Here is an 18,122-nt window from a genome sequence, read left to right as displayed (position 1 = left end):
TCTCCAATGCATGAAAGTGAAAGTGAAGTCGCTCAGTAAGTGTCCGACTCTTCGTGACCCCATGGACTACAGCCTACCAGGCTCCTCCGTCCATGGGACCCTCCAGGCAAGAGTACTGGAGTGGGTTGCCATTGCCCTCTCCGTCATACTAACACTAGGAGGGAGATTATTTTGGTATCTCTGGTAGACCTCAGCATTTTTATGTGTCTAACCTGAACTTTTCTCACCAACAGGAAAGGAAACTTACTTTGACATTGCCCAGTACATTTTGCCTATTTGCTGCAGCTGCTAAGTCGCTTCAGTCGTGTCTGACTCTGTGTGACCACATAGACGGCAGCCCACCAGGCTCCCCGGTCCCTGGGATTCTCCAGGCAAGAACACTGGAGTGGGTTGTCATTTCCTTCTCCAGTGCATGAAAGTGAAAAGTGAAAGTGAAGTTGCTCAGTCGTGTCCGACTCTTAGCGACCCCATAGACTACAGCCTACCAGGCTCCTCCATCCATGGGATTTTCCAGGCAAGAGTACTGGAGTGAGTTGCCATTGCCTTCTCCATTGCCTATTTGAGAAACTCCTAAATTTTTTAAAACGTAACAATTATTAGGGCATCTGTTCAATTGTACCAACAAAAACCACATTTCATAGGTGTTCTCAAATGATACATTGGTCCAGTTACTAAGTTTCTCTAGAATCTTATTCATATTTAAAAATTATATAACTCTGTCTTAAAAAGTAACTGACGTGATTCAGTGAATAGTTTTGTGAAATTTTTCCTTTCAATTTGAAATAGTAAAAAAATACAGTGCTTTGAAAAACTCCTTTCCTAAGTCTTTTTTTCCTAGTAAAGTCACTCAATCAAGTCTTTTGGTCTCACATACAGTCGAGTACTTCTGCTATTGATTTTTTTTTTTTTTTTTTTTGGCCATGCTGGGTCATTGCTGCCAGTGGTGGCTACTTTCTAGCTGCGGTGCATGAGCTTCTCATTGTGGTGGCTTCTCTTGTTGAGGAGTCAGGAGTTGTGGCCCACAGGCTTAGCTGCCTCATGGCATGTAGGATCTTACCAGATCAGGAATTGAACCTGTGTCTCCTACATGGGCAGGCAGATTCTTAACCTCTGAGCCACCAGGGAAGCCCTGTTGATTCTTATAATGATCAAAAAGAAGAAATAAACATAACCTACCTCAAAGAGATAACAGTTGCATAAGCTGTATTTCAGGCTTCCCTGGTAGCTCAGATGATAAAGAGTCTGCTTGCAATACGGGAGACCTAGGTTCAATCCCTGAGTTGGGAAGATCCCCTGGAGGAGGACACGGCAACTCACTTCAGTATTCTTGCCTGGAGAATCCCCATGGGCTATACAGTCCATGGGGTCCCAAAGAGTCGGACATGACTGAGCAGCTTAGCACGCACACACAAGCTGTGTTTCTACATACTATATATACAAATAAGAAAATGTGTTAAAACCACATATACACGAGAGAGGGGATATATTTTTACATATAGCTGATTCACATTATTGTACAGCAGAAACCAACACAACTTGTAAAGCAATTATACTCCAATTAAAACAACATATAGTAAGCACCTAGTTTCTAAGTAACAGCAGAAATTTTGATCATTCTAAGTATTTTGGATGCTCTTTGGGGGGCGGGGGAGTGCAGGATCTTCACTGCTGCACGAGGGCTTTTCTAGTTGCTGCAAGCGGGGGCTACTCCTTGAAGTGGCTTCTGTTGTTGCAGACCATGAACTCTCATTGCACAGGTTCTCAGTGCATGGGCTTCAGTAGATGCAGCACATGGGGTCAGTAGTTTGCTTAGTGGTCCCTCAGCATGTGGAATCTTCCCAGACCAGGGATTGAACCCCTGTCCTCTGCATTGATAGGCGGATTCCTACCCACTGGACTACTAGGGAAGTCCTGGGTGCTCTGTCTTGACTGGAAAATAAGTATGTTGCCAAATTTCCTTAATGATGACTATTCCATTTCTCTGTATGCATTGAACTCTGTAATTTATATGGCTCCCTAAAAAACCGTAACACATATTTTCCTTGTTGCTGCACTTTGGTAAATGTTACTATGGATAACATGCTGGATGTTAGGGCGGCAGTACCTCAGTCACTTGGTGCCCTCCAGGAAGACTGAAGTGAGCTTAATTTGCCTTACTTTGACACACCCCTAGGCTACTGAGCTGAATGTGATTAACCCCCTCTGTATAGTAGTATTAATGGTAATTTCCTTTGCATTAGTCAGTTGGGGTGTGCTGGGATCATGGCCTGCTTGCACAGAACTAACCTGAAATCTTATTTTGTTTTTTTTTCCCTTTCTTTTTCATAGTTGAGTATCTTCTGTGCCATCGCTTCTGACTTCATTCTGATCTTTGCTACCTCTTGCTCTTAATATTCAAACATCTACCTTGTTTATACATCTCTGGTGTTAGGCAGGCTCTGCTATAATTCTAACTTAATTTTTACTTTTCCAGGTTTCTTCTGGCAGTTTGAAAAAACATAAGTCTTTAATTTCTAGTTCAGTTCATTACAATAAACTCTTGAACCCTAAAAGAATCAATTATCCTTTGTACATGGTAGTAAATGAGACAATCTGCATTACCAAGAAACTATTACAAAAGAGATCAAAGTAAGGTTTTTTTTTCAGTACATGTTATTACATCAGGAATTGCCACAAGTCATTTCAGTAATTTCTTGTGTCAGAAGAAAGGAAGGAGATTATAGTATGTCATTTTATTTAAGGACAATCTTTAACACTAGTCTTACTGTTTTGCTGAGAAAGGACTCAGGTGTTCATCTTTTTTCCATTGTCATTGAGCAGGAAAAAGTTACCAGGAGAAGCAAGTTCTTAAATTATTATTTCATTCAATTTTCGGAACTTCCTTCTGCTATAAAAGTAAAGTAACTGAGTCCCCCGCCAAAAGGAAAACCTTAATTTTCACAATGGGCCATCTGTTTTAACATTGAGCTGACCTTTCATTTTGTGAATTGATTGCCAAAGGGGCAAGATTTCCTTTTCCCTGGGAGACTGTTAATATTCTGTGCTTTATAATGCACTGAACGATTTTAGTAACTAGCAATGCTTTTCCTGCCTCATTCAGATTCATACATTTTTATTTGCTTGGTTCTCTGCTGCCACCATACAGAACACCTAAGTAATTGTCACAAAATGTGCTGGCTTGCTTTCTTAACATGTTGATTTGTAAACTTTTTGCCTTTTGTGGGAACTTCTGAGGTGAGGAGAACTGAGTTAATCTTAATAAACTTATTGCTTCCCTGATAGCTCAGTTGGTAAAGAATCCACCTGCAATGCAGGAGACCCCCAGTTTGATTCCTGGGTCAGGAAGATCCACTGGAGAAGGGATAGGCTACCCACTGCAGTATTCTTGGGCTTCCCTTGTGGCTCAGCTGGCAAAGAATCCGCCTGCAATGCTGGAGACCTGGGTTTGATCCCTGGGTTGGGAAGATCCCCTGAAGAAGGGAAAGGCTACCCACTCCAGAATTCTGGTCTGGAAAATTCCATGGACTGTATATGTATAGTCTATGGGGTCACAAAGATTCAGACAGGACTGAGCGACTTTCACTTCACTTCGCTAATAATTTATTAACTCATTCATCTATAAAATTATGTTAGAGACTTCATTACGTGTCAGATAGTTTGCATGGCACTAGTGGTAGAGAATGACCTTTCTTCGTGTATTTGTTAGCCTGTGTATCTTTCTGTCTATTCATGTTTTGTCCATTTCCTCTCTCGAGCTTTTTGTTATTTTCTTGTTTATGTAGAAGTTTCTTATTTTAGATATTAACCCTCTGACTGGATGGTTTTGGATGAAGAAATCATACTTCCCAAAGCATTTTTTTACGAATAGAAATTCTTTATTTGGTTGAAGCTAAATTTGCTAGTGTTTTCTCTTTTATGGATTTTTTTTTTTCCTGAGTTGTATTAGTTTTGACTTTTAGGGTTATAATCCATCTGGAGTTTGTGTTCTACATACTGAGAGGTAAGGATACAACTAGTTTTGGGGGTTTTTTTTAATACAGTTTTTAAAGGTTACTATTACTAAAGCTGTGCAACCACCGTCCAAGTCAAATATAGAGTGTTTTCATTAAAAAGAAACCCCATACATACTCTATAGCCATTGTTCCCCAACTTTCCATGCTCCACAGTGCTTGAAAACCAGTAATCTCTTTCTGTTTTTATAGATTTGCCTAGTCTAGATGTTTCATATAAATAGAATCATAAAATGATCTTTTGTGACTGGCTTCTTTCAAGATCCATCCACTTTGTAGAATGCATCAATACTTGGCTCTTATTTTTATTCAGTATTTCATCATGTGGATATCCCACATTTTGTTTATCAGACGATGACCATTTAGATGGTTTCTGCCTTTTTAGCTATTATGAATTATGCCACTGTGAACGTTCATTTACAAGTTTTTGTGTAGACATATGTTTTCATGTCTCTTGGGTGTATACCTAGGATTAGAATTTCTTAGTCAAGTGGTAGCTCTGTGTTTTAAGTTTTTGAGGAACTGCCAAAGTGTTTCCCAAATAATTGTACCATTTTACTTCCTATCAACAGTGTTATGAAGGGTCCAATTTCTCAATATCCTTGTCAACCTTTTTTTTTTTTTTTTTAAATTGCCATCCTGGTGGGATTGAACTGGTATGTTGTGGCTTTGAACTGCATTTCACTAATGAGTAATGATGGTGAGCATCCGTTCATGTGTTTATGCACCATTTGGATATCGTCTTTGGGAAAATGTCTTTTCAGATCTTGTTCATTTTTTATTGGGTATTTTTGTTGTTGCTGTTCTGTTACTCAAGAAATTCATATATTTCACCAGTCATTTAACTTATTCATGATATTTTTTACTTTTAAAGCTTGTCTATAAATCTGTCTTGTTTTTCATTTAGCATTTTAGATTTTGCTCATCTTTTTCTCTTGATAAGTCTTGTCTGAATATTCTTTCCATAAAACTATGATTATGAATTCAGGTTCCAGAGTCATTCTGCCACTTATGAGTTCTACCATTTACTAGCTGTGTCACCCCTGGCAGGTTTATAACTACTCTGTGCCTCTCTTTCCTCAATTGGAAAACAAGTATAAGGGTAGTCTTTATGTAAGAGGATTATTGAAAGAATTAAGTGAATTAATATGTGAAAAGGATTAGTACAGTGCCTGACACTTTAGGATTAGTAAGTGCTCAGTTACTGCTATGAAAAGTGAAAGTCGCTCAGTTATGTTTGACTCTTTGCGACCCCGTGGACTATACAGTCCATGGAATTCTCCAGGCCAGAATACTGGAGTGGGTAGCTTTTCCCTTTTCCAGGGCCTTTTCCCAACCCAGGGATCTAGTCTAGGTCTCCCACATTGCAGGCAGATTGTTTACCACCCTCAGTTACTGCTAGTTGCTGTTAGAAGTAGTGGAAGCCTTTTCTAAGAATTTTTTTTTTTTTGGTCTGTTAATTTTTCTGTTGCTTTTTGTTCTCTATTTTGTTGATATCTGCCATTAATTTGCCATAATTATTTGTGTTTATATGCCTTCTTGAAGTTTAACATCCTGATAAATATATAAAGCTAAACATTTGTAATGAATGACTATAATTACTTCAGGTGTTTCCTAGAAACTGTCAAATATTTTTTGGTGCTTATATCTGACTTATTAAGAGTCATAATCAGAATTCCCTGTCAGCCCATGATTAGGACTCCATGCTTCCACTGCAGGGGACATGGGTGTAATCCCTGGTCAAGGAACTAAGATCCTGCATGCCCTGTGATGGGTCACTCCCCAAAGAAATCATATTCATGCTTTTCTTCTGTGTCTTAAGCTCATCAATATTAATATTCTGATCAGTTCAGATGACAGTGCCCCTGCACATTTGTACTATTTCCAATCCTCTCCATATTGGTATTTCTCTGAAGTTTTGATTCTGGATTATTAGGGATATACTTTGTTGCTTTTTTCCTTCACTGCTTATTTACTAAAAGAAACAGACATTATATTAACTCATAACTCAGACTTCTCTTGGATTTCTTTTCCTTTTTACTAAAATTTTTCAAAGAGGATCTTGGTTTAATCTGAGTTCTTGTGTTCCTGCAGATATCTTTATTTTGTCCTCATGTTAAATTGGTATGTTGTCTCTCTGTGAAATTCTAGCTTCAAAGTTTTTAACTTATTTTAAACCTATCCATTCAGCATCTTCTGGTTTCTAGCGTCACTATTGACAAGTTAGATGATTCTTGTTCCATTGTAAATAATTTCTTCTTTTTGGAAGCTTTCAGATTTTTGTTTCAGTTTTAATATCAACTGTAATTTGTCTAACTGTGAATGTTTTCTTAAATACCTTCTTGGCATCCTGAGCTATTTCGGTCTGAATTTTCTTTTATTCTGAAAAATTACTAAGATTGTCTTTATTTTATCCTCTGTTTTTTTGGAGGGATTCTTATATAATATTGATATTAGTTTTTATTTCTACTTACATCCTTCTTAAATTTTCTTCTTTATTTTCCATCTCTTATCCTCCTGAAAGCTTCTGTACTTGGGAATTCCTCATCCTGATTTTCCAGTTCACTAATGTGTTCTTAAACTCTTATTGATACTTGTACCCATCCACCAGTGTAATTCTTTGTTTCAGATACTGATTTTTCTATTGCAGAGATTCCAGTTGGATTTTTCTTTCTGACATTTTTTTCTGCTTCATCTTTAAGTTTTCTCTTCTCTCTCTCTGTGTAAATAAGTTTATTATAACTTATTTTAAATCCCTATTTTTGTTTGGTCATAACTGTTGTTTTCTACCTGTGATTATTTTGTTGCCAAGAAATAACTGGTAAATGACATGTTTATAGTCAAGTGAGTTATATAAAAAAAATTGGGTTTAAATTATCTAAATTTAACAAGATATTTCAGTGACTTATCAAGAATAAGATATTCTCCCTCAGTAGTTTGCTCAGCTCTGATTATAGTAAAACTTAGGTTTGTTTTATTTATATTTTCTGTTGTGGAAAAATTTCACATTTATAGGAAAGGAGAGAATAACTTTTAAGCAAGTCTGTGTTGCTGCCCTATCAGAGCTGTTATTAGGAAAGCAATAATTTCCAAGGTTTTGTTATTAAGTGGATACTAGTTATGTGGATTCAAGGCAGTGGAGGTGGGAATAATTTCTTCTGCCACCATTAAGAAAATTAGGTTCTTTCATTAGACTTGACTGTGGCACAGCAGATTTTTCTCGTCTTCATCTTTTCTTTGGTGTTTATCTTCAGAAGCATCTCTGCAGCGTTGTGTATGTTCAGTCAGCCAGATTTATTTCAAAATTACTATAGTATATAAAAGTCTTCATGTTCAAGAAGTAAATTACAGGAACATAGTATAGCCAATAAGCTTTTAATAGGCTGTTCAGAGTGAGCAGTTGGTGGCATGTAAGGTAGTTGGAAGTGAGAAATAACCATAGGCAGAGTATTAAACAGATGGCACTGATATATTGTACCTTCTACCTCATCTTTTTCCAGATCATCTTCTTTGTAACTGACCCTTTGAACTTCTTTCTCTACCATCCCTGCCAGATCTTTTGTTCACCTGGCCAGGATAATAGATTTGTAACCAAATTCTGCAGTAGACATCACTAATTTGTAGCACATTCTTTGTCTGGCAAACCCTGGGTATCCCCTCAGAATCCTTCTCAGCACAACCCTTCATGGAACCAATTAGAATTATCATCATAGATGACAACTAGTTGTCATTTCTGCTCTATCTGACTCTTTCCAACCACAGTAAGACATTGACTTACTCAGGTTGTATTCATTTTGAAGGCTGAAAGGGAATAAAGATAGAAATGCAAGTAAAATGCTTCCCTTTCTGCCTTTACTTTACTCATCTTTTAAGGGCTTTTATATCACTCCTACCCTTGCTTGCTTCTTTCTCTGCTGTTTCTGCTGCTTCTTTCTACCTACTCAATTTATACATGGAAATTAACACATTTGTATTAAGCAATATAAACTAGATTTTGAATCAGTAATTAATGAAATAGGCATCCCTTTATGTACTCAACACTTTAGTCACTCTTCTGAGTGATTTTTTTTCCATTTTTTTTTTGTATAATGAAGTACTTTTTTTCCTATCCTTTATTTAGATTTTTTAGAGAAAATTAGATGACATTAGACAAGACCAGAGAGACCTCTGGTTACTCTGGAAGGTGTTTGTTTTGAATGCCTTCTTTCTGGAACTAAGTAATGGTCTGCCACTAAAAAGAGATAAGAATTTAAGAAAGGATAATTAGAAGGAAATGCTGGTAGGGCAAACAAGTAGTACTTTATTTATGTTCCTGAGTTAATATGAACTGTGGATACTTTTAAAATATTGATGAAAAAGGCACAGGAGAAAGGGGACCATTTCTGAGTGTGGACTATAGCCATTATTACCATGTTAAATGCTTTAACAATATCATTGTATTTGTTCTTCACGACCAGTCTGTTCATTGTAGGCATTTACTTAACGAAGAAAATAAGGGTCAAAAAGGTAAATAATTTGCTCAAGGTTATATGGTTAACAAGTGCTACCCCCAACTCTAACTTCAAACGTTCCACTTATTTCTGTCCAACCATTTGAAAGTTTTCCTTGAGCAGATTTTACCTTTTTTTCCATAATAATGCCTTCTTGATTTGGGCAATAATTACATACATAACATATATTGATTTTAATGTCTTATAGGTTATTTAGGCCACTGGCACTATGGCTAAAATAATAGGCTTCTGAGTCAAGTAGTGTTCTGAGCCTTTGAGGCAGTATAACCTAGTGATGTAGAATGATGCCTGAGCCTGGTGTAAAATCCTGGCTCTGCAGCTGATTGACCTTGTGCAGGTTTCTTTCTCAGACTACCAAAGAGGGCTGCTTAGAGGACTAAACATGCTAAAAGGCATGGTACACTTAGCACAGTGCCTGATAGACAGTAAGTGCTTCACCAGTGCTATTATTATATGTTTATTATGTTAAATCCCTAACTTCTCTTGAGATTCTGAAAATTTTCACTGAAATTACAAACTAAAGATATTTCATACCTCCTTTGTTGTTTTTTTGTGGAGAAATAGCAAATTTATACCCCTATTCTCTGGTAAGAATATCATTTTTCATATTTTGGTTAAGTATTACAAGATATCACTACTATTTGAAATGTGTCATGTAGTATTTGAATCTGTTTTCTTCTCAGGAGTATTTGCCTCACCTCAGGATTTAATGTGTTTCTACAAAGATGCCAAAAATCTGTTGGGGCAAGGATACTTCATATAACAGTAGTAGACACTGACCACTAGTAGAATTTACTGGTTGGTGTCTTTGTTTTAACTTTTATTGTATGTAAATGCAGAATGCACATTCAGTGATTAAAACATTGACTATTTTCTTTTTCAGAAGATGAATAATCTTTCGTTTAGTGAGCTATGTTGCCTCTTCTGCTGTCCACCTTGTCCAGGGAAAATTGCTTCAAAGTTAGCATTTTTGCCACCTGATCCAACTTATACGCTGATGTGTGATGAAAGTGGAAGCCGTTGGACTTTACACCTATCAGAACGAGCAGACTGGCAATATTCTTCTAGAGAAAAAGATGCCATTGAGTGTTTCATGACTAGAACCAGTAAAGGCAACAGAATTGCCTGCATGTTTGTACGTTGCTCACCCAATGCCAAATATACTTTACTCTTCTCACATGGAAATGCTGTTGATCTTGGTCAGATGAGCAGCTTTTACATAGGACTGGGATCACGGATTAATTGTAATATATTCTCATATGATTATTCTGGATATGGTGCAAGTTCTGGGAAACCAACAGAGAAGAACCTCTATGCAGACATAGAAGCTGCTTGGCTTGCTCTTAGGACAAGGTAAATAGTGATTGGAAATTGTTTTCCACACGCTGAAATTGTCTTGTGTAAGAATAACATGTTTTTGTAATACACCTTGAAGTACTAAGTAGAGATTATATTTACCAGTATAAATCTATAAATAGTTACAGTTTTAGATTATAATTTTAAATTTTGTATAATAGCATAAAAGTTTGATAAATTATGTGTGTATGTGTGTGTGTGAGAGAGATTCTTAAAAATTTATTTAAGCCAATGAAAAATGTTTGGCTTTAGAAACTTATTAGAGAAAAAAAAACTTACTGGATTGTGGTATTAAAATGTTTATTCAAAGTTGCAGAATTTCAAGAGAGAAAAAACAGTGATTTAATAATCATTCACTTGATCTGTCATTAACAGAATAAGAGACTAGATTGCTTTTGTTCAGATCCTAAGCAGGATTTGCATTATTTTATATAATTAAAAATAAATAGAAATTACATTAATCATCTTCTAGTCGCCAAGATACAATTTTTTCTTGAAAAATATTGCAGTTTTGTATACTTCAGTGTATTTTCTCATCAGACAGATAATGTACACTAAACAGAAATAATACCTTAGTACAAATTATTCCTCATTATACATTAATAAGCTGCCTGAATTCCAGAGTATTTTAGAGTACATAGAGAAAACTTCCCATTACTAATTTAATCTTTAAATATTAATATTAATGGTTTCAGTTGGCTGGGAAGAACTTCCTCAATTTTATTAGTAGGTATAATCTTTTTAGAAAATGTCTTTAGAAACATTTACCCCCCTCCCCCAAGATGTATAATAGAATTATGGTCTCATAGCAGAGTTCTGGACAGAAGTGTATAAAGGAGATTAAGTCAATTGAAATGATATGAGAACATATTTCTAACAAGTAAAAAAAAAAAGAGATGGTAAGTAGTAATTAAGTAGCTTCGGGGTGGGAGGAAGGCAGGCATAGAAGGGTAAATATTTATAAACGTCCCAACCACCGTAAATGACTGCAAAAACTGCTTCAGTTACACTGATATCAATCCCCTCAGGCATACAAACAAAAGTGAGTGCCTCCTTTCAGAGTCAGCCAGTTGAATATAGTATAATACCTGTCAGGAAAATATAATTTTTTAAATAACAGATTTATGCAATATAATTCACATACTATAATCAACTTCAGTGAATTAGTATAGTGCTAAAAGCAGAAAGCCTTCCTTACTAGTGCTAAGTAAAACAAAAGTATAAATTTATTGAAGTAAAACATTATCCAGTTAGGTGTTCTTTCTCGGAGAAGGCAATGGCACCCCACTCCAGTACTCTTGCTGGAAAATCCCATGGATGGAGGAGCCTGGTAGGCTGCAGTCCATGGGGTCGCTAAGAGTCGGTCACGACTGAGCAACTTCAGTTTCACTTTTCACTTTCATGCATTGGAGAAGGAAATGGCAACCCACTCCAGTGTTCTTGCCTGGAGAATCCCAGGGACGGGGCAGTCTGGTAGGCTGCCGTCTGTGGGGTTGTACAGAGTCGGACATGACTGAAGTGACTTAGCAGGTGTTCTTTCTATGTTTACGTAAAAGAATCCCCTCTTGTAAGTGGTCAGCTTTATTATTTTTCTTTTTTAAGTTTTCTCTGATATCAATTTAAAAGAAACGTTCTAAAATGATTTCTTGTCTTGGTTAATCTTTTTATACATTTGACCAGTATGATTGAAGAGCAGGAACAGAATAGATAAATTATCTCACATACTCGTTTACCATAGAATTTCAGACTTGTAATTTCTCTTACGTTGAACCCTAAATGTGGTTAGAGGACTTAGTAAGTATAGGAAGTCTTGAAAACTTTAACTTTTCTGTTTCTTTGCTTAATGAAGAGGTTGAGTTAAATCATCTCCAAGATTCTTTCCAGTTCTTGAATTCTATCATCTAATAAAATATGTGTAATTAGAATGCATGCCTTTCATTTCCTTTACTGGATTAAAGTAAAAAGTTAGGTTTTAAGTAACAGGAAGGGAAAAAATAATTAATGAGCTTAATTATTATTTGAGTAACTTCCTTTTAAGGGTAATTGAATATTTATAACCCACATCACTGAACTTCTGATGGATCAACAGGAAATAAGGGACTAATACTCACTCTGTGGCCTTTCCCCCAGTCTCTGAGCTCCTATCTGTGTGCTGTAATAGAAAAGGCACTGGACCTGGAGTCAGTATACCTGAGCCTAATTATAGGTCTGTCATTAACTTACTCTGACTTTGAACATCTGCTCAGTAAGCAGCTGACCTAGATTAGATGGTCTCTAAAGTCCTTTCCAACATGTACTATTCTGAAATTCTGTTTCTGCCTCAAGTCCTCTGATGCTAAATTGGCAGCTGCTTCTGCTACTTTGGAGCCTTGCCATTGCTAGCTTTAGCCTAAAACCCTTCATTGCCACCAGATGTTCATTTTCCTGATTCCTTCATTCCTATAAAGCTAAGTCTGTTGCAAACAAACAAAAAAAAACTTTTCTTAGTTTTGTTACATTTAGAGTCAATCTGGAGTAACTCGAACCCAGTCTCTGGGCCAGGGTCCAAATTCTTGTGTAGAACTGATTTGAAGAAATTGTAAGGAGGTACGTCACCACCTAGATAGTTCGAATAGTCTTGTGCCCCTGGCAAGAGCTATAGGAAGCACAAGGGTTTATCTTACTCTTTTCCTGGTAAATATTCAGATTCTATTACCTTTTCACAAAACTAAAAACTGGTGTGCAAATAACTGTCAGCATCCAGAAATGACTGCTGTCAGACCACTGAAGTGGAAAGGCAGTGTATTTGATGTGACTCTAGCCCTTAATGCACATTCATAAGCTCCCACAGTACCTCACTTACACTGCCAGTAGTTTATAGTTAGGACAATTATATTGTAGAAACATAGTGTGTACCCAGTATTACTGAAGCATTTTTAAAGGAATTAAGGTAGTTCTCTTGAGATTTTGTCATGAAGTCTATTCATAAATCACCAAAGCATGTGGCATTTGAAATTCCCATTCATCTGTTGATCTTTTTCCACATTAGTCCATTTCTGTGGGTGAATAAATGCAAATCTCAAGAAAATAAGTAGTTTGCGCTAGGCTATAATACATATATTTTATTCATTCCCTACTGTTAACTATGACCAACTTCAGAAAATAAAAAGAGCCACTTTTAATACCTAGAGAAATAAAGAACCTCTGTTACATTGAACGGAATATAAAAACTGAATCTCCATTAAAATATTAGTGACATAGTATGTTCCAAATATATTTAATAGTAAGCTACATTGAATTGCATAAATGATTTAATAAATTCATTCTTTAAGGTTAACATTCTAAGAGACCTCAGCTACTATTTTTTCAAAAGATGGAATGGAAACCGATGAAATAAATGAATATAGATTTTATTATGGCATTAGATATGGTAGTGGTGACTAAGAAACTTAAATTTTAAATATAAATTTGTTGGCATTGTCTCATTCTAAGTCATTCTTTTATAAGACTAAGTACTTACTAGTGACTGAACATTTCATACCAGTCTGACTCTACAACCCTTTTTTTTTTTTTAAACTTCTGTACTATGTAGATATGGCATTCGCCCTGAAAATGTGATTATATATGGCCAAAGTATAGGGACAGTACCATCTGTGGATCTTGCTGCTCGGTATGAGAGTGCTGCTGTTATTCTTCATTCTCCTTTGACCTCAGGAATGCGAGTTGCTTTTCCTGATACCAAGAAGACCTACTGTTTTGATGCATTCCCAAAGTAAGTATTAATATGCAAGTAGTTTAATTCAAAAAACTTTAGAAGGAATTTTTTTCCATCGCTCAAGGTATTCATGATACAGTTCTCTCAGCCTTGAACTCCTATTAATATTTTACATATATTATCGAAATTGTGAAATAATTAATCTGTGAAGAGGGTGGTGGCAGGACACCAGTCAGCAGGCTGAAATGTTTGCGCAACAGTAACCTAGGCGAAAAGTGCTGTGAGCCTTATTCCCCAGACAGTGGCACTCGTATTGGAGACAAGAGAATGAATTTGAGAAGTAAAATTGATAGAATAAATGTTAGAGTGTATATTAACAAAATAAATTGAATATAATTCCCAGATTTCTTTTTTTTTTTTTTAATATTTATTCATTTATTTGGCTGCACCAGGTCTTAGTTGCAGCATGTGGGATCTAGTTCCCTGACCACGGATCGAACCTGGGCCCCCTGCTTTGGGAGCTGAGAGAGTTAACCACTGGACCAGCAGGGAAGTCCCCCCAAATTTCTGAGTTGAGTTGCTAATGGGTGATAATGCCATCCAGTGAGGTGCATAATACTGAAGGAGAGGAACAAGTAGAGGGAAAAAGAGATACATGTGCATAAAAATAAGTGAATGATATCTCATTAGTGATATGTTTTACAAAAGAAATGAATTGCAAAAATGTTGTCTTAAATGAACCAGAATAGTTATTGCCCCATAAGTCTGCAAACATAAGTGTTAGATTTAAAAGGAGGACTACATTTCTTCATGTCTCTCAACGTAGAATGATAGTTCCTGCTAGCTCCTCTTCATCATTACAAAAAAATTGATGGCCTGTTTTTCCCAGTAAAGGGAAAAGGCAAGAAGTGAGAGCCTGGCAAATTTCAGTCTTTCTTTCTCAAATGGGCAGCAATACGAAGGTTTTTTGTGAATGATAGATGGGCCAAAGGCCAAAACATCACTCAGTTATTTATAAGAACAGCAAGGGTTATTTCAAAACTATTTTTTCTTCATTAGCCTAAAGGCTTACTTTGGTAGGCAAGCTTATGGGAGCGTATGATCCTATCACCAGAGCAAGCCTATGGGGTTTTTTGGTGTTTACATTTATTGGGGATTTGTTTTGATTTTAGAAAATGGAAGATTGGAGGGTATGTGTGTTATACTGTTTTGCTGAATGGTTGGAATGATAGGGAGACATTTGGGGTAAACCACTGCCAAGTTATGTGTCTGTCTGACACCCTCTTTCATTTTAGCTACACCAACAGAAGCACTAACAGTGAACTGTTTGAAAAACATCATACATTTCCTTTTTGGTTTAATTCCTCTATTATGGAATAGTTGGCAGCAAATAATATACCCAAGCATTTTTCCTTACCAAATGTTGCCTTGAATTATTTCATTGATGATTTTCTTCTTTTTCAAGACTCTATCCTCATTTTATGCTTATAATACCTAAATGCCTTGGCGTCTCTCTCTCTTTCTCTCAGGAAATTTTTAAAGAATTGTTATTTGTAAGGTTTCTTTGTATTGTTTGTCTCTTCCAAGTTGCCCTTTTTTATTGTTTATTTTTATCCTTGTGTTGCATTTAAAGTATTCTCCTCTGATGTCTGATAATTCTTGGTTGTGTGCTCATATGGAAAAGTAAGGAATTAAAGAGCTGACTTGAAGTGGGTGATTAAGACTTGTTGACTGAGTTTCACTATCCAGTGATCTGGTCAAGCCGATTAGTTGGGGATTCCCATGCTGCTCATCAGAATTTATTTATCTTTCCTCTTAAGGCAAATTATATAGTCTCCAAAGAAGACTCTTCCTACATCTGTGCCTTAAGAATAAAGGCCTGGATGCCAGCATGTATATGTTTACTTGTTATTTGATATCTCTGCCTTAAACTGTGTCTGGTAATCCCCTAGTCCACTAGGTACAGGGAAGTTACCCAGCTGCAAAAGCAAGGGGAAAGAAAAGAACTGGGGCAGGGGTGGCTAACTACTTCTTAAAGAGACTTTGAACAAATTCTATAGATTTGAATCACCTGCCTTCATCCCCATGTCAGTTCCTTCTGGCGTATTCCGTGGTACAAATTGCGCTGGTTCTTCACTTTACCCTTCTATCCTCTTAAAATTGTGTTTTCTCCTATACTTTTAATCTATTTTCTCACATTCTCGTCTGCTTTCCTGTTCCAAAATGTTATATTTTATTTTTATTTTTGTGACTAAATACCCTAAAAAAATATATTTTGCTATCATTTTAGTAAGAGATTAGGAGGGAGAAAAAAATATGAGTGCAGAGAGGTATTAAGTTAGCACATAGCTGAAATAGCCCTTGATTTCCTCCTCTCCTTGCAACCTAAGTTTCTATTCTAAATATCAACATTGTAGAAAGGAGAGACTCCCCTGGCAGTCCAGTGGTTAAGACTCTGCACTTCCCATTGCCCTGGAACTGAGATCCCACATGCCATAGAACAGCCAAAAAGAAAAAAATATCTGTAGAAAAGTAAACTAAGGTGACTGTAATAATTGAGTCATTCTCTCAAACAGAAGTGCATGAAATTAACATCTTCAGATAATCTTAAAGCAGGGAGTAAAGATGACTTTTGAATCTTATTTCTAATCTAAAAGGTATCTATCCCTCTGAATTGATTTACAGGTGGTTCTGATGTTTGAATTATCTAATATAACACAAGAAAATCTGTTTTATGTTTCCTTTTCATACTTAATTTGTTGACTTCTTCCCCCTTCTCTTTTCCTACAGCATTGACAAAATCTCTAAGATAACCTCTCCAGTATTAATAATTCATGGGACTGAAGATGAAGTTATAGACTTTTCACATGGTCTCGCATTGTTTGAGCGTTGCCAAAGACCTGTGGAGCCTCTGTGGGTTGAAGGGGCAGGTCACAATGATGTGGAACTTTATGGACAATACCTTGAAAGATTGAAACAGTTTGTGTCACAGGAACTGGTAAATTTGTAAAATATTCTGTAAATTTGCATATTGGGTTTTCTTTTCTTGCTGAACTGCACTCTTTGGTAAATAACATAAAACCTGAAGGTTTTGTTTGCAAATCGTGTCAGTTGCCTTCATAAATGTACAGGTAATGATTTGTTAACAGACTTAATGAAGGTTTTAATTACCAAACTAAAAACTGGAAATAACAGTATCATGCAGTCAAGCTGTGTAATTTATATTTTTTCTGTGAATTTTTTTTAAACATCAAGATGAGTACTGTATGAAATTTTAATTCTATAAAATCAAATGCTATAAAAGTATTGCCAAATGCTTTTGCATATCAGAAACAAATTTATAAATATTTTTAAAACATCTCAATGTACTAAATCTTATCCTGGTATACAAATGTAATATTCTTTAAATAAAAAGCTATATATCTAAAACAGTTCAAGTACTCATAATAAACTATATGAAAACATGCAAGTTCACTAAAGATGACCTAAACCCTGTTGTACAGGGATAGAGATTTAAAAGGTTATTTTATTGTAAAATACATTGAATTTTCTGTATTCCCTGGTTATCATACATTTTCTCCTAAAAAAAAAATGATATAAGTCTTAATTTTTATGCCATCTGTTAATTTACCAACTAGTTACCTTTAAATGAGAAGTCACAATAGAACTGAATTTGAACTAGTTTTGAGTTTTAAGTTTGGTACTGTGAGGCAACTACTTAAAATTTTCAATTTAGTAATTTAAAAGGCATTTAGAGCTTCAAGAATGATTTTGTACACAATGTTTTAAATTTTGACTAATCCCGTAGAAATGCAATACTATCATTATTAGAAAATCTGAAAGTCCATTTAGATGTTCCTTAAGACCACACACAGACTGGCTATTCAATCCGTTTTCACTCTGACTATTTTTAAGAATAAGACCTGTTGTTTTGGATTACTTTCTGAGAATTTCATGGATTTACTCCTGGATGCAGGAGATAAGAAAACGTTTAATTCATAACTTTTATAATAACCAATGTAGTAAAAAAAAAAATAAAATAAAGCTCACACACAAAAACTAAGTTGCCTTTCCTTGAATGAATCCTGCTTGAATAAAACAATGAAAGAAAAATTAAAATTAATGGTATGTAGTCTAATTTGTAAGTGAATGAATATACACACTGTGGATATATTTTAAGGCCTTATGTAGTTTTAATTGTTCTGCTTGTTCTGTGGTTATGTCTAAGACTATAGTATATGATTCTTTTCAAAGTATATCAAATATTGTGAATGCTTTGGTTCAGATGTGTCGAATTAATAGTAAAACAAAAATATGCCACTCAGCTGTGCTTGTTTTCCTTCTTCCATGCTCCTCACTTCCTACTTAAAATAAGGACTGGAAAAAAATACCATTCATCTTTATAGTATATAGATCTATAGTTTTCTAAATTTTATTATAATTTATTTCTTTTAAAGAGACTTCTTCCTTCTTATGATTGTCTTGAAGCCTAGATAGTTCCTTATTTGTACAACATACCCCAGAGTTTGGCTAAGTGGGTTTTATATATAT

The 18,122-nt window shown here is 35.7% G+C and overlaps 1 protein-coding gene across 2 annotated transcripts in view; it reads left to right on the top strand.

Annotated features, from left to right (window-relative positions):
- ABHD17B (abhydrolase domain containing 17B, depalmitoylase) overlaps positions 1 to 17,895 on the top strand; it is a 48,907-nt gene extending 31,012 nt beyond the window's left edge. For both annotated transcript variants that reach the window (XM_055578299.1, XM_055578300.1), the window contains exons 2-4: positions 9,405 to 9,874; positions 13,449 to 13,628; positions 16,362 to 17,895. In XM_055578299.1, the coding sequence (XP_055434274.1) occupies positions 9,408 to 9,874; positions 13,449 to 13,628; positions 16,362 to 16,581 (867 nt within the window). In that variant the 5' untranslated portion in view covers positions 9,405 to 9,407 and the 3' untranslated portion in view covers positions 16,582 to 17,895. The remainder of the gene's footprint in view (positions 1 to 9,404; positions 9,875 to 13,448; positions 13,629 to 16,361) is intronic.
- The last annotated feature ends 227 nt before the right edge of the window (positions 17,896 to 18,122 follow it).

This window comes from Bubalus kerabau, chromosome 4 (assembly GCF_029407905.1).
Source record: "Bubalus kerabau isolate K-KA32 ecotype Philippines breed swamp buffalo chromosome 4, PCC_UOA_SB_1v2, whole genome shotgun sequence".
Lineage (NCBI taxonomy): Eukaryota > Metazoa > Chordata > Mammalia > Artiodactyla > Bovidae > Bubalus > Bubalus kerabau.
The sequence above is the reverse complement of the archived record's forward strand: the minus strand, read 5'-3'. Positions and strand labels throughout refer to the sequence as shown.